The sequence below is a fragment of the Alosa pseudoharengus genome, unplaced genomic scaffold (genome assembly GCF_046254945.1).
Source record: "Alosa pseudoharengus isolate Yale_2024_CS ecotype anadromous, Long Island Sound unplaced genomic scaffold, YU_APseudo_1.1 YU_APseudo_1.1_scf_20, whole genome shotgun sequence".
Lineage (NCBI taxonomy): Eukaryota > Metazoa > Chordata > Actinopteri > Clupeiformes > Clupeidae > Alosa > Alosa pseudoharengus.
In genome coordinates this window covers 33050357-33065749 of record NW_027468664.1, presented here as the reverse complement: position 1 = coordinate 33065749, position 15393 = coordinate 33050357, and the positions used below count along the sequence as shown (strand labels likewise).

Here is a 15393-nt window from a genome sequence, read left to right as displayed (position 1 = left end):
AGGGCAGCTCTAGGGGGTTATGGAGTCTGCGGTGGAGAACTCAAGCAACTTTGCCACTATGCAGGCAGTGTAAGGATTAGAAGTTAATAACTTCCACATTCCTGCCCCGTGCACACAAAGGAAAAACCCCACATTAGCTCATGGGGGTTGATTGCTTGTTTAAATAATGAAAAAAACATATTGCATGTAAGCAAAAACTCATTCCTGAACTCCTATGTTAATGTTCACCCTCATTGTGTGGAGGGAATGGGATGCTTATTTTGCTTTACTGAGACGAGAGTTGTACAGTATGTGTAGCAGAAACTACAAGTTGTTGTTGTGAGGGGAAAATTACAAAGATGGACTTTAACCTTGTGTTGTTTTGATTTGATACTTGTGTTTCTGTAAGATCTTACACTTTTGAATAGACTCTTCTGTTAAAGCTTAACCTAGTTCGTAGTGTTCCATATAATTGATACTTCTATAGCAGTGTGAATTCATTCTTGGAAATCTCGGTTGAAAACTATCCTAGTTCTTAGAGTTCTTATTATTTGATACTTCTGTTACGCTAACTGATGTTCAGATGGCAAATCATGTGTTGTATGACGATAGAAATGTTCTTAATGTCCTTGGTTCTTAATTAACTCATTGTATTGACCAAGTCGTGTATGTGCAGAGATGTAATGATACAATGATACAATAAGATTATGATACCATACGAGGTATAAATGTGTGTGTAAGAAAGAACTGATTGTCTCTTTGGTGCACAGACTTTGTCTCTATATCCTGATTGCCTGATACTTGTGAAACCTCTCTGCCCAGAGATTACTATACTAACAAGGAAGACAAAACCTTATTTCAGACTCTCAGTATTTATAGATCTTTAAGCTAACATTTTTTCCACATAAATGGGGATGAGGATGCTTTCCTTGGCTGACAACGTCCGGATTTCAAGGCAAAGGTGACTGATCCTTCTGGGCCAAATTCCCCAGCCCCATAGTCTCCGCGTTGAGACCGGAGTGGGCCAAATTCCCCAGCCCCATAGTCTCCGCGTTGGGACCGAGTGGGGACGTAGCCTGAGGACCGGTCCTCAACAGGTGTTTCGGTACAGATCCTCAAAAGTGAACGCAAAACAACTGGCCAAGTCCTGCTCAATATCATCCATTCTTAGCAGTCATCCCATTTGGAGGAGAAGGTTTCCTTCTAAAGTCTTGTTTCTTAATTTACTTTATTCACATATTTTTCACATTTTCATTCAGGATCGGTTTACAGTAAATCACACAATGTTCTAATGCATTCAAAGTATTATCTCATAGTTCCACACAACATCCACAAGCATAGGTTGGGGAGGCAATGTGCTTGTGAACAGCTCCTCCAAGTGGTGAGTTGTTATCATTACACTTTCCAGCTTCAACACAAACATCTCACCTCAATCATAGACATCTGTTTCATATAAAACTCAACACGTAAACACTATGCTACCAATGTTGTTATAGATGATACTAATATATTTTTCTAATACAATTATAGAATTGAGGAATTACAGTAAGTATACACATCGGCATTAAAAACCTATCCTACGTGTCCAGTCCAGTTCTGTTGTATAAAACAGTGGTCATTTTACAAATGTAATTACAAATATTTTTAACTCTGCCAACACAGTCACAGCAGCATTCAGACTGTATTCAGAAAATCACACACACATAACACATCTTCCCTTATTTCAGCGTACCACTACACCCTACTCATATGTTCTGTAGGGGCAAATGTAGGTGGACATCCCGGCTTCGGACAGTAGAAGTCCTCTGACACAGTAGTTGGGTTTCCCTTCAGCTCATTCGAAGGTTGTATGGACGTTCATGACATTTCAGCACAAGGATATGCACGATCTGTGTGCGTTTCCATCCACTGTTTTATGCGAATTAAAAATGGACATTCTCATAATCGAGGCGTTCTGATCAGCTATGGTATCAGAATGCTCAGAGCCTGGGAGGTGTGATTACGAGATTTTTTTATATATAGAGAAGAGTATAGAAAATTCACATTCATTTTACTAAATGATGTGCTCATTTTACTAAATCATGCGCCCATTTTACAAAATCATGTGCACATTTTACAAAATCGAGTTCTTGTTTTAATTAATAAATAGTGTGCTCATTTTAATTATTTCCCCACATTTTATTCACAGAAACAAGAAGAGGCGGCACAACAGGGTGTTGCACTTTGTAGAATGTCCCTTTGCCCTCCTGATAGTCTGCTGCACAACAGGGTGTTGCACTTTGTAGAAGGTCCCTATGCCCTCCTGATAGTCTGCTACACAGAGGGCCCTATCATGACATTCTAAAGTGCATCGTCACTCGTCAAAAGTCTATTCAAATTAAGTAGGATGTCCAGTTCACATTGGGAGGGGTTTCGTTCTCAAAAGTGGAGCGCATGGCGTAACAAGGTGTTCCTAGGTCTTTTAATCAGTCATATGGGTGTGTTTGGGGCGTAACATCATTTTAAACCAATGAGAATGACATCTGTCATTCCCTTTAACGGCGCAACGCGCGATATGTCAAATAAATGCATCTGTATTTTGGCATTCAACGGCGCATTTGAAGGAGGCTGCTTGCGAGACCGTATGGAATAGTCATTCTTAAACCATGCTTTACTAAAACCTAGCATAGCCTTCACGCATTTGCACTCGTCTATTATTTGAACTCATTGGCAAAGTGAAACTAACTTCACCAAGGAGTCAGTCAATGACAAGACAGTTATATGCAGTTACTTTCACTATTGACTGACAATGGGTTACCATAGAAAACATAGGCTGGAAAAAGCAACACTTACCCTAATGTTGCTCAAATGACTAAATAAAACAACATTTATCCTGCAGAGGAGTTGCTTATATCTCGTGACAGTGCGTCTTCAGCTGTGCTCCATACTTGTCTCTCGCCTCTCCCCTAATCACTTTTAACCGTCATTACCAATTTGCAAATGATGGTGAATAACTACTCATCATGAGATGTACAGTATTTCATAATATCTTTATTCTAATTATGTTTACCATTGTAATCGTGCAATTTGTAATGCTTTGCATGGACGTGCGCTGGTGTGCGTTCATGAATGATAGAAGGATGGTGCGTGCACCTGCCAATATGACTGTTGACATGCGCTCTTAAAATAGCATATGAACAACTCGCCATTGACTTCTGACCAGGTTTAGGTGGTGTATGATAGCGATTTTTAGACAATGCGCCAGGTCCCTCCCTAGGTTGTTAATTGCCACACCCCTGGGCGCAATGCTTAAAAAATAAAGGTGCAAAATAACGAATTCAACTTCGCGCCGGTGAATAACGAACTTTACGCCATGCGCTGGTGACCGAAAATACAGCCCATAGAGTAATATACCTTATGGGGCCTGGAAAGTGTCATGGCGCGATTGGCTTTGTATATCAAGAGAACATGCGCTCGTTTTACTAAATTGTTGGGCTCGTTTTACTAAATGGTGCTCTCATTTTTGGATTGTGCACTCATTTCAGTAAATCTCAATGTAGTCAAATGAGTGCACTATGTGCATGAAAACGTTTCATGTAAACCCAGCTTTCCCTTCGTCAGCTAGTCCATTATATCACCTGTTGAGTGTTAAGTGCACTGGTAGAAGCAATACGTGGTAGAACTTTTTACTTTTTTGAATCTGGGATGTCCACCTCTGACATTGCAGCTGACCTTCAACAGCAACAGCAACAGCAAAGGTATGTAACCTTAACCTTAAAAGGTATGTAACCTGTGGAAATTAACCAGTCTTTAACCAGACAGACTCTGAGTAGCCTACTTGGCAGTATGATGCAATACTGTACATATTTCTGTCAGAAATGTATAGTTGACCAACATGATGCAGGAAAGTGTCCCTCTCATGGTCCACTTGTCAACAGTTTTGTTTTTGATAATATAAAACTTACACGCTACACCTTTAAGTACCCGTCTTTCCTCTGAGCCTCTCAGATGGAGGTCTCACTCTTCAGCTCCTCTTTGCTCTGGTCCCCGTCGGGGCAGCTGTCCTTGGGCAACCCGTTGGCACCTTGCCCCTGCCCCTCGCCTTGCCCGTTGGCCAGGGCCCTCAATGCCAGCCTCCGCTGCTGCTTCACCAGGGTGCGGTAGAGCACAGCCCACAGCAGGTAGGACAGAGCGTACAGCCCGTAGATCAGGCCCAGGAAACGAGACCTACAGGGCACAGCAGAGAGAGAGAGGGAGAGAGAGAGGGAGAGAGAGAGCGAGGAGAGAGAGAGAGGGAGTGAGAGTGAGAAAGAGGGAGAGAGAGAGAGAGGGAGAGAGGGAGAGAGGGAGAGGGAGAGAGCGAGGAGAGAGAGAGAGAGGAAGAGAGAGAGGGTTACATGGTGAGTGGATGAGGCACAAGGCACAGAGGGAAATGAACACATAAACGGTTAGAGAACGTAGAACACAAAGAGGGTTAGAGAACGTAGAACACAGAAACGGTTAGAGAATGTAGAACACAAAAACGGTTAGAGAACGTAGGACACAGAAACGGTTAGAGAACGTAGAACACAAAGAGGGTTAGAGAGCGTAGGACACAGAAACGGTTAGAGAACATAGAACACAGAAACGTTTAGAGAGCGTAGGACACAGAAATGGTTAGAGAGCGTAGGACACAGAGAGGGTTAGAGAACGCAGAACACAGAGAGGGTTAGAGAGCGTAGGACAGTGGATCCACCGGTCTCATTTCACCTAAATGCATCTGTGTCGTAGATTCTGCAGGCCCCCTGACCCCCACACCTCTTCACTCCCCACTTCAGACACGTCTGGTCGATCAGCGCTCCAAAGTAGATGGGTGGGGGGATACCACCTGCAAAGGCACAACACAGGCTCACAATGTCACAACACAGGCGCAGAATGTCACAACATAGACGCACAATGTCACAACACAGGAACACAGACGCACAATGTCAATTAGTTGTAGTTAATTAATAAATCAATTAATCGTTGGTTGCAGCCCTAATCTGCCAATATCTTAACATCCCAGATACATCTGATAGCATCATAATGTCATAATGTTTGATGTAAAGTACATTTACATGTATATGTGTGTGTGTGTGTGTGTGTGTGTGTGTGTGTTTGTGTGTGTGTGTGTGTTGTGGTATTATCTTCATGAGTACACAACACATACTTAGGGACAGGAGGTAAACTAATGTACTCTGTGCTCTGCTTTAACTCCAGTACAACACTGTAGTCATAGTCCTTATTCTTTCACGACACATTTGACAGTGCTGGTCCACAGCCCTTAAGCCCTTACCAAGGGTCCTGACTATCAGCGTCTGCATCCCTAGAGCCAGCGACTTCAGATCAGGAGCTATGGATCTGGAACACAGAGTCATATTCAATCAATATTATTAGACAATAGGGTATTATGTGTGTTTTTTGGAGAAATTATAAACCCAATGATGCAATTGTATTTTTTATCATGCCCTATTAACAAAAATCACTCCCCAGTCTTTAATAACCTACCCATTTGATAATTATGTATATAATTGGAAACTACAGTATAAAATGTGAAATTAAACAAATGTTAAGAACTACATCGCATTTATTAGATTGTATCTCATGTTATCGAATCGCACCGAATCATTCTCTATTTAAATGTATCGTTTCTGAATTGTATCATAGCTTATGCATTTAGATACGTATCAAATCGTCTTATAAGGGAGAGATGCACATAGTAATAATGGTTATTACGTACTGAATTTTTGTCATTTATCGTTACAGAGTTTATAAACATGCCTCCATAGTTGGCTGCAGCAACTCGAGCTAGGTAGAACCGATTGTTTTCGCTCTTGTTCGTATTGTCAGTAGGGGGCAGCCGTGGCCTACTGGTTAGCGCTTCAAACTTGTAACCGGAGGGTTGCCGGTTCGAACCCCGACCAGTAGGCACGGCTAAAGTGCCCTTAAGCAAGGCACCTAACCCCTCACTGCTCCCCGAGCGCCGCTGTTGATGCAGGCAGCTCACTGCGTGTGTGCTTCACCTCACTGTGTGTTCACTGTGTGCTGAGTGTCTTTCACTAATTCACGGATTGGGATAAATGCAGAGACCAAATTTCCACGGGATCATAAGATATACTATACTAATACTCAGTGACCTCAAGAAACAGAGATTTATGTGACAAATCCTTTAATGGGCTTGCCTGCTTCCATGATCAAGTCATCACAGTTAATGGCATGTTAGAGATGTAATACCTTCAACCTTTACCAGGATAATGTAACCAGACGGGTACAGATGGTTCATTTAGAATCAATTAAGGGAAATAATGATTAATTGTAATGGGAAAGGCTATTTTGTACTGAATTACAGTAGTTAGCTCCACTTACGTAAGTCATTCATCGGTTTAGAGTTCTGCAGCTTGATGGCGCTAATTATGGCTATTTTGATCATGAAAGCAGATAAGCTTGTGTCAGAGAGTGACTCCCCCCCCCCCCCCCCAGACACACACACACACACACACCCTTACCTGAGCAGGACAATGTAGCCAGGTGTGGCTCCACAGGCAGACACAAACGCACCCACCACCGACACACCCATGTACCACTTGAACATGCTGTCGCAGTCGCTCTTGCGCGGGCACTGACCCAGGGTGGCGGACATGTTGGCAGGGGGCATTGCCACCTCTAACACACACGAGCAGTTGTGGAAGATCTAGAGGAGAGTAAACAACCATGGATGAAACGCCTTCAAACATTCCTATAGAAATGCAACTGCAGGGAGGTGTGGTAGGCTGTGTGTGTGTGTGTGTGTGTGTGTGTGTGTGTGTGTGTGTGTGTGTGTGTGTGTGTGTGTGTGTGTGTGTGAATGTGAAGGCAGTGAGTGAAGGTGAGGGGTAGAGTTCTCAACGGGTCGGGTCGGCCCGACAAACCCGACGGGACCCGCAGGTTCGGGCCGGGTTCGGGTCGAAAATATGGCTGAACTTGCCGCAGGTGAATTCACCGTCGCTACTACAGGAGTGGGGAAATCAGAGGTCTGGAAAGTGTTTGGAGTGGTGCTGGATTCTGATGAAAATTCTGCAGGTCTGGCTGGAAACCACCGCATGCACTGTCAGTGAGGAAATGGCTATCTTCTTACCGGGATATTGCTCAGCTAGAGCTCTCCACAGCACGTTTACACCACGCCAAATCCTTTAATATTGATTGCTGGTCAGAGTTATTAGGAAAAATAAACATGATGTAGATAAGGTCAAATTTAGCATCTCCCTCTGTATGGTTATATAGGAAAGGAGATTCCTGGGTGGCAAGGGGAAAGGGTTGAGAGGTGTGTGTGTGTGTGTGTGTATGTCTGTGTGTCTGTGTGTGTGTGTGTGTGCGTGTTTTGTGTTTGTGTGTGGTGTTTTTTTTTTGTTTTTTTTGTGTGTTCTTTTTTGTTTACTGTTCAATACCTTGAGCGAATCATGTTAGGGGTTGGAGGGTGGGCTTGGGTTGGGTGGGTTGGAGGGAGGGGGGACATGGGGAGGAGAGGGGAAACAGGCATCAGAATAAGCAACACTTCACTGTGCCTATGTGATATTTTTTTAATGATGCTGTAACCAGCCTAATGTTTGTTTCTTTTTCTATTGTGAAGGAGTTTCCCCTCCAATGTGTGAACAATGATTGCAAGAAAATAAATAAATAATTGATCAAAAAAAAAAAAAAAAAAAAAAATTCTGCAGGTTATGTGCTCAAAATGCAAGGTGCTGATTAAATATGTGACCCTGCAAGGCGAAACCAGTCGCTTTGGTAAAATTTACAAAATGAAGTTATTGTGCTCACGTGAACGGCCATGGACTAAGCTTTCCAACGATATGTATATCGAGGGTAGGCCTATTGCAAAAAGTATCGCTAAGATAACCGCATCCAAAGTTGGCATGGTTCTTCCGTCACGATACGCCAGAAGAGGAGAAAATCACCGTTTTAAGTAAATTGTCACGCTAATGTGTTGAATCTTCACCTAAATAAAGTCAGGGTTTAACAGTCAAAACGTAGCCTATGTTTTACGTCGGGCCGCGGGCCGGGTTCGGGCAGATAATTCATGTTGATGTGTCGGGTTACATCGGGTCCGGGCTTTAAAAGCTACGGGCCGGGTCAGGTCGGGTTGTAATTTTCAGGCCCGTTGAGAACTCTAGTGAGGGGAATGAATGGGCTCAAAGACTCAACGGCGTTAATCACCAACACACAAAACAACAGAGACAGCTAGAGGGTGCTTAAGGCTGTCAGACGTTGATAGAGGTGTGTGTGTGTGTGTGCACATGTGTTTGGGGCTTTGTGTAAGTGTGTCTGTCTCTCTCTCACTCTGTGTGTGTGTGTGTGTGTGTGTGTGTGTGAGAGAGAGTTTGGTTTTGTTTGACTGCCTACTGTATGTGGGTTTGTAACAATATTTGTATGAAAAATCTACAGTATGTTGGCTTTTTGGCACCTCAGATATGTCTCAATACTATTGGCGTGTGTGTGTGTGTGTGTGCATGTGTGAGTGTGTGTGTGTGTGTGTGTGTGCATGTGTGAGTGTGTGTGTGTGTGTGTGTGTGTGTGTGTGCATGTGTGAGTGTGTGAGTACTCACCATCTCCTTTCCGAGTCCGGTGGACGTCTGGCACCCTGCCAAGCACGGGCTGGCGTAGGTGATGCCGTTGTGGGCACACACTGGGTCCCAGTGCTTTATGGAGCAGGAGCAGCCGCGGTTACACTGGGAGAGCAGCGAGCTCTGCTCATAAGACAGCTCTGGAAGACTGGGACAGGGAGACCGACTAGAGTTAGCACAAGCACAGAGCCATAACTATCATCATAACCATACCAATGAGACCATGTGATAGCAGCAGAAACACACACACACACACACACACATACACACACACATACAGACATGCAGACACACACACACACACACACACAGACATGCAGACACACACACACACACACACACACATACAGACATGCAGACACACACACACACACACAGACATGCAGACACACACACACACACACACACACAGACATGCAGACACACACACACACACACACACACACACACACACACACACACACACACACACAAACACACACACACACACACACACACACACACACACACACATACTGACCCCTGGTAGTTGATAGTCAGCCCTGCAACCTGAGAATTGTCACACTGCATGAAGTACTGTGACAGCATCAGGCAGAAGGACACGAACGAGGCGGTGAGCGAGATCCGTGCTGCGCCGATCAGGGTCAGTTTGAAGCGCTTCATGATGAAGCCGCCCGTGATGATGCCCAGAGCCACCGCAGGTAGATTAAACATGCCTGGCAGGGAGGGAAAGCACATCAAACCAGCAGGGATTGATTCATAAAGTCGGGGGGAATTTTCCATTTTCCCTCGAGTCCCCCCCCCCCCAATCTTGCTCTTTGGGCAGTTATCGGGCAGCTATTTCCCTACTCAAGTGAATGAAGAGGCATACAGGAAGGGGCGGGATATACATGTAGGATTCTTTGAGTGCTCATTAGAAAGTCTCTGGTACAACAAGGACAGATGGGAAACTAAAATAAGAGTACAACCACATATGTGTTCCATCCACTCATTTAAAGCTGCAGTTAGAAAGTCTGACAGATTGAGGGGACTTAGCCAAAATCAAGTTTGTGCTCGTCAAACTGTAGGCTATTGAGTGCAGGGCAGACCTAAATCATGGCGAGAACTCCAGGAATCAAGGCTACAGTCTGCCTCTCCAAACGCATAAACAAAGTGCAATCACGCCATTACGTTAAGACGTGTTAAGAAAAAAATATTCATATTTTCCTGTAATCCAATGACATGGAAAAAAGTAATCCACAGCGATCAGTAGGCCTCAGGAACGGACTGGCACCAAAAATCGGCCCTGGCATATTTGGCCCAAGCGGCCCTCAAATCGGTCGGGCACACCTAATTAAATACAAAATCTTTGCATTACCCTTAAATATGCATATCTTTTCAACTGTCATGGAGCACTGAAAGTGATATAGGCCTCATTGGTTATCTCTCTGACTGATCAGAGGTAGGCATGGAGCATATGATCTCCATATTCAAGAAGACTAACAAGCAATTATTAAAGAAGACTTTCTGCTTGAATTCAAAGTATCATTTCAAATTATTCAATGTGCTACAATTGACAGCAGCACCAAAAATTACTAAAGCCTATGTGTAAAGAGTTAAATTACCCAGATTGTCTTAGACATTAATGTAATTTATACCAGTTATCACTGTAGGACAACTGAAACAACACAAAATAAACAGGGCTGTTGCTGGAAATATTTTTTTCCTGTAGGCTATACCTACATTGCTGGTACATTTTGGAACAGTACAGCTACATGAACTAATTGTCTTTGTGTCTGACAGTAGCCTAGGCCTATAGGCAGGGTTGGGTCGGATTACTTTGAAATGTAATCCATTACTGACTACAAATTACATGGAAATTTTTGTAATCAGTAACGTAATCAGTTGGATTACCAAAAACATGTAACGTAATCTGATTACTTTAGGATTACTTTTAGATTTCTTCAATAAATATGTCCCTTAAGTAAAAGACACCACCACTGAATTAATAAAAAAAATCTCATTCTATTTTTCTCTTTATTATTTCATTACATCTAAGAAATCTTTTTGGTCTGAGTAAAGCATTCCTGTGTGAATTAACTGATCTTTTCCTCCAAAAATCTTAATGTAGCCCCTTGTTTTAGTGTTACCATTTACTTTGAGGTCACCAGGTCCCATTGTCTGAAAAACACCCAAAACTAATACATTTCTATAGCTGTTCTCCACTTTGGGGGTGATGTTTTGGTGGTTGAAATTTTTACCCCATCCCAAAATTGATCACTTAGTCATCATGGATGTGATCATGGATCACTATTCTCCAAACATGCACAACTCAGCTTAACCTCTATAAAGGCACACCTGGACAATGAATTTAGCTTTCGCTGGATTTTTTTGACCCAGGGACATGGCCTGAGATTGAATAACACCATGTCCATTTCAATTGTGGGGGTGAGAAAATGATTCCTTTGGGATGTTTTTCAACCAGGGGGACCGGTGACTTTCTCAAAGTAAACGGTAACACTAAAACAAGAGGCTACATTAAGATTAGGAGGAAAAGATCAGGCAGTGTGCCGAGAGACCTGCCCCAATAGTAAATAAGTTAGTAAGTAAGTATAGATACTCTTTTGATCCCGTGAGGGAAATTTGGTCTCCCAATCCGTGAATTAGTGAAGCACAAAGAGCACACAGTGAGGTGAAGGTACCGAAGGTACTCCGGCTTCTGTCTGGTGTGGAACCGAGGCGTTCAAACGTCAGTTATACATCAGTGACACGCCCCTGTGCAGGCGGGGAATGAACCAGAGCCCGTCTCTGACTGAACTCCACTTTGCCCTCATAGACATGAACTAGGACGACCCATCTTGCTACGCATTAATTATCTTTTGTGCTTTACTCAAGGGCACTTCAGCCGTGGATGTGGGCATGGGAGAGCAGTGCTCAACCACTTTCCCCGGCCACATTTTTTCTATTGGTCGGGGATCGAACCGGTAAGCCCGAAGCTTAGCTAGGCTATCATAAAAAAAGTTGCATTGTTTGCATGATAAAATGTAATCAGGTAATCCCCAACAATGTAACTGTAATCTGATTACGCAATTTTTTTATTGTAATCTGGGCTGATTATAGTTACTTGATTTTTGTAATCTGATTACGTAATCCAGATTACATGTAATCCGTTACTACCCAACCCTGCCTATAGGTTATATATATACTGTAGCTTAGTTGGCTTGTGCATGACGTGACGTTTTGTAACCTACGTTTCCGTCAGTCTACAGTCTTTTATCCCTTTTGTTTTGTTGAATTTTGGGCGTCTGACGGAAACTGATCAATCTGACCAACAATTAACGTCGATTTGACACTATTTTGCTGTCCGGGTTTGCAAATCATTCATTTAGAAAATTTAAGTTGGGTTATTTGTTATCATAATCACAGCACGGCTTTACTATCAGGCAACCATATCATTACATTATCGCAATTAATAAGTCATCATAATCATCATAGTCGGCATGGCATGTCACAGCCTACCTGCTCCACCACTGAGTTCTTATCATGTAGCCTCAATAGGCTCGCACTCTCCACCACCTGCTCACTGTCCCTTGCTCTGTATATCCTCGTTCAAACTCAACGAATTTCAACATGTTGCTGACATATGCTAGCCTACTTGCTATATTGTATTGAAGCTTCTACATTGGTGTTCATTTTGCACAATTGTCACTACCGGCACCTGCCGCAATTTCGTGTCGGCAACTTCGATTAACTTTTGATGCGCTCACAGAATCCTGGCTCTGAGCCAAAATGGGAGGGGTGGGGCCTGACGTGAGCTGTTATTGGATCAGTCCAGTGTCAATAATGAAATGTAACCAATGGGCCGCTGATTGTCCTTCGTTTCGGCCGATCGTTGGCCAAATTTAATTAAATTATATATAGCCTATTCTATCAGCCCAAAAGGTGCGTCAGCCCACCGGGAAAATGCCTGGTATGCCAGATGGCCAGTCCGCCCATGGTAGGCCTAGATGCACAAAAAGGGTCATGGTGTATCTAGCCAGGCTTACTCACGTCACATTCACCAGCCAGTTCCAAACCGGTGAACGAGGCCTCTCCACTTTGCTGTTTAATCAAAGTGGAATAAAAAGTCCAAATCTACACACAACGCAACATCAAATAGTAAGCTGACAGGACATTTATATACATGCCATTTAGGCAACCTTTATTGCAACGTTGACACGGCAAGATGTCCAGACTAGTGCAACAGTCACAGTTCGTTTTTTGCGTCCTGCCTCGTCAGGTTGGCCGTAATGTCGCTTTCGATGTGAAGGATCACAAGAGAAGAAAACCTGGCTGCTCCCATCATCAACCGCAGCCCGTTCCTTATATTATTGTTTTGTGTTATTTAAATTATTTAAAAAATATCTGGTCATGCCAGACGTATTTCACTAATTTTTTAAACAATGCAATTACCTGTTTCCACCAGGGGAGGCAGTGCTCCCCCTGCCCCCCCACAAACTCCGCGTATGGCTCTAGGTGGAGGTAGAAGTGCAGGTTTTTTTCTAAAACTGGCTGATTTATGTTGTTCTGTAGGAGCATAGTATTGGTTTCAGTGAATATGATGGTAGAATAAATATATGGTAGGACATTATTTACCTGACAAAGACTGTGTGTGTGTCTGTCCTTCTGTTCGTCCGTTGTGTGTTTGTGGAGGGGTTATCGATGTGTCCCCTACCAGCATTATGTTTCTCTAACCATGCCAAGGATTTCACCTAATTTGTGCGAAAGTTGAATCTCTTTTTATCTAATCATGTTTAAGTGGGGTTTAACGAGCTATGCAATCACCTCTGTACACAGTCCCTAGACTAGACTAAAGAGCAGGTGGCTCCTCATCCTAACGTCATGAGTACTCTTTGGTGGAGAGACTTAAGATGTCATTAGAGATTCATTCAGTTTCACACCTGGCTTTATATCAGTACACAGTATAATTGTGTGTGTGTGTGTGTGTGTGTGTGTGTGTGTGTGTGTGTGTGTGTGTGTGTGTGTGTGTGTGTGTGTGTGTGTGTGTGTGTGTGTGTGAGAGAGAGTGTCTATGTGTGTGTGTGTATGAGTGTGTGTGTGTGTGTGTGTGTGTTTGTGTGTGTGTATGTGTGTGTCTTTACCTATGAGTAAGATGGCCTTTGAGGGGGACTGTCCGTACGTCTGCTCCATAAACTTGGGCTTGAAGGTGATCATTCCGATGAAGCCGTTGACGGCCACCAGGGACGTGCAAATGATGAGGTTGTACACGGAGTTACTGAACAGCCTACGCAGCGAGGGCAGGAAATCTGCGGGACAAGCAGAGTAATTCACACACTTCTTATAATTAACTTTCTTTATCATGACAGTTCTTTTTTACTTTCATTTTATGTAATCCACCAAGAATACCCTGTTTAGTCCTATAAATAACGGTAAGACTTTGTCTACAACAGACTTGTTGCTCTCATGCTTGCCTAGGATGCTTGTGTGTTAGTAACCTGTCTCCAGCATCGTGAATAAGCTTTGTACTCTGCCGTACGGTCGGCTTGCCTATGCGTTACTTTTTTGCCTCTTTGTGGATTAATACTTAACTTTTACCACTCTTCCACTTTCTCTATCTACCACCATCTCCTTCGACTACATCTTGACTAGCACTTAAACGTCTGCTCTCTTATTGTGGTCGTATGATCTATTATAATTGTTAACTAAGGTCTCATTTACAATGTAGTTTGAATGTTATTCCTTATTTTGTAATCTGTTTGGATCATAGACTGTATACAGTCTTTGGATAAAAAAGCATCTGCAAAATAAATCAAATGTCCTTGCCCCTACGTGTCATAAAACATGTGAGGAAACAAGGAAGGACTCCCATAAATATGTAGGTTCCCCGAACAGATAAACAAGAACTCACTGACTCTTCCCTTTAGCCAGTGTTGCCATGGAGACAAACAATATGTGCTTTCACTCTCACTGACTCTTCCCTTTAGCCAGTGTTGCCATGGAGACAAACGAGATGTGCTTTCACTCTAACTGACTTCCCTTTAGCCAGTGTTGCCATGGAGACAAACAAGATGTGCTTTCACTCTCACTGACTCTTCCCTTTAGCCAGTGTTGCCATGGAGACAAACGAGATGTGCTTTCACTCTCACTGACTCTTCCCTTTAGCCAGTGTTGCCATGGAGACAAACGAGATGTGCTTTCACTCTCACTGACTTCCCTTTAGCCAGTGTTGCCATGGAGACAAACAAGATGTGCTTTCACTCTCACTGACTTTTCCCTTTAGCCATTGCTGCCATGGAGACAAACGTGATGTGCTTTCACTCTCACTGACTTCCCTTTAGCTAGTGTTGCCATGGAGACAAACAAGATGTTCTTTCACTCTCACTGACTTCCCTTTAGCCAGTGTTGCCATGGAGACAAACAAGATGTGCTTTCACTCTCACTGACTCTTCCCTTTAGCCAGTGTTGCCATGGAGACAAACACGATGTGCTTTCACTCTCACTGACTCTTACCTTTAGCCATTGCTGCCATGGAGAAAGGAGTCTCCATTTTGGCGGCAGCGGCTGCGTCCTTATTACCCTCCTGGGGCACGAAGTTGGCCTGCTCCTCGAGTGGCACTCCATCGCTGGTCTTCTTCTGTTTCTGGCCCTGCTTGGGCAGAGACTTGGGCAGGAACCAGAAGGGGATGCCGGCGAGCAGCATGATGCCACCGGTGAGGATGAAGCCCATCCACCAAGCGCCCACCCAGCGCGAGTCCTTATGGTCAATAGCCACCGTGTCTGAGAGAACCAGAACCATGCTTCAGTGTTAGAGCACACACACACACACACACACACACAAAGT

The 15393-nt window shown here is 43.6% G+C and overlaps 1 protein-coding gene across 1 annotated transcript in view; it reads right to left on the bottom strand.

The window, feature by feature from the left end:
• Window positions 1–3962: 3962 nt before the first annotated feature.
• The window catches only part of slco1d1 (solute carrier organic anion transporter family, member 1D1), a 28886-nt gene continuing 17455 nt past the window's right edge, over window positions 3963–15393 (bottom strand). The window contains exons 9-16 of the mRNA XM_076297232.1: window positions 15063–15349; window positions 13694–13858; window positions 9094–9289; window positions 8556–8721; window positions 6483–6667; window positions 5273–5337; window positions 4708–4825; window positions 3963–4185 (exon numbers count right to left, since the gene is read on the bottom strand). Of these exons, the coding sequence (XP_076153347.1) occupies window positions 3963–4185; window positions 4708–4825; window positions 5273–5337; window positions 6483–6667; window positions 8556–8721; window positions 9094–9289; window positions 13694–13858; window positions 15063–15349 (1405 nt within the window). The remainder of the gene's footprint in view (window positions 4186–4707; window positions 4826–5272; window positions 5338–6482; window positions 6668–8555; window positions 8722–9093; window positions 9290–13693; window positions 13859–15062; window positions 15350–15393) is intronic.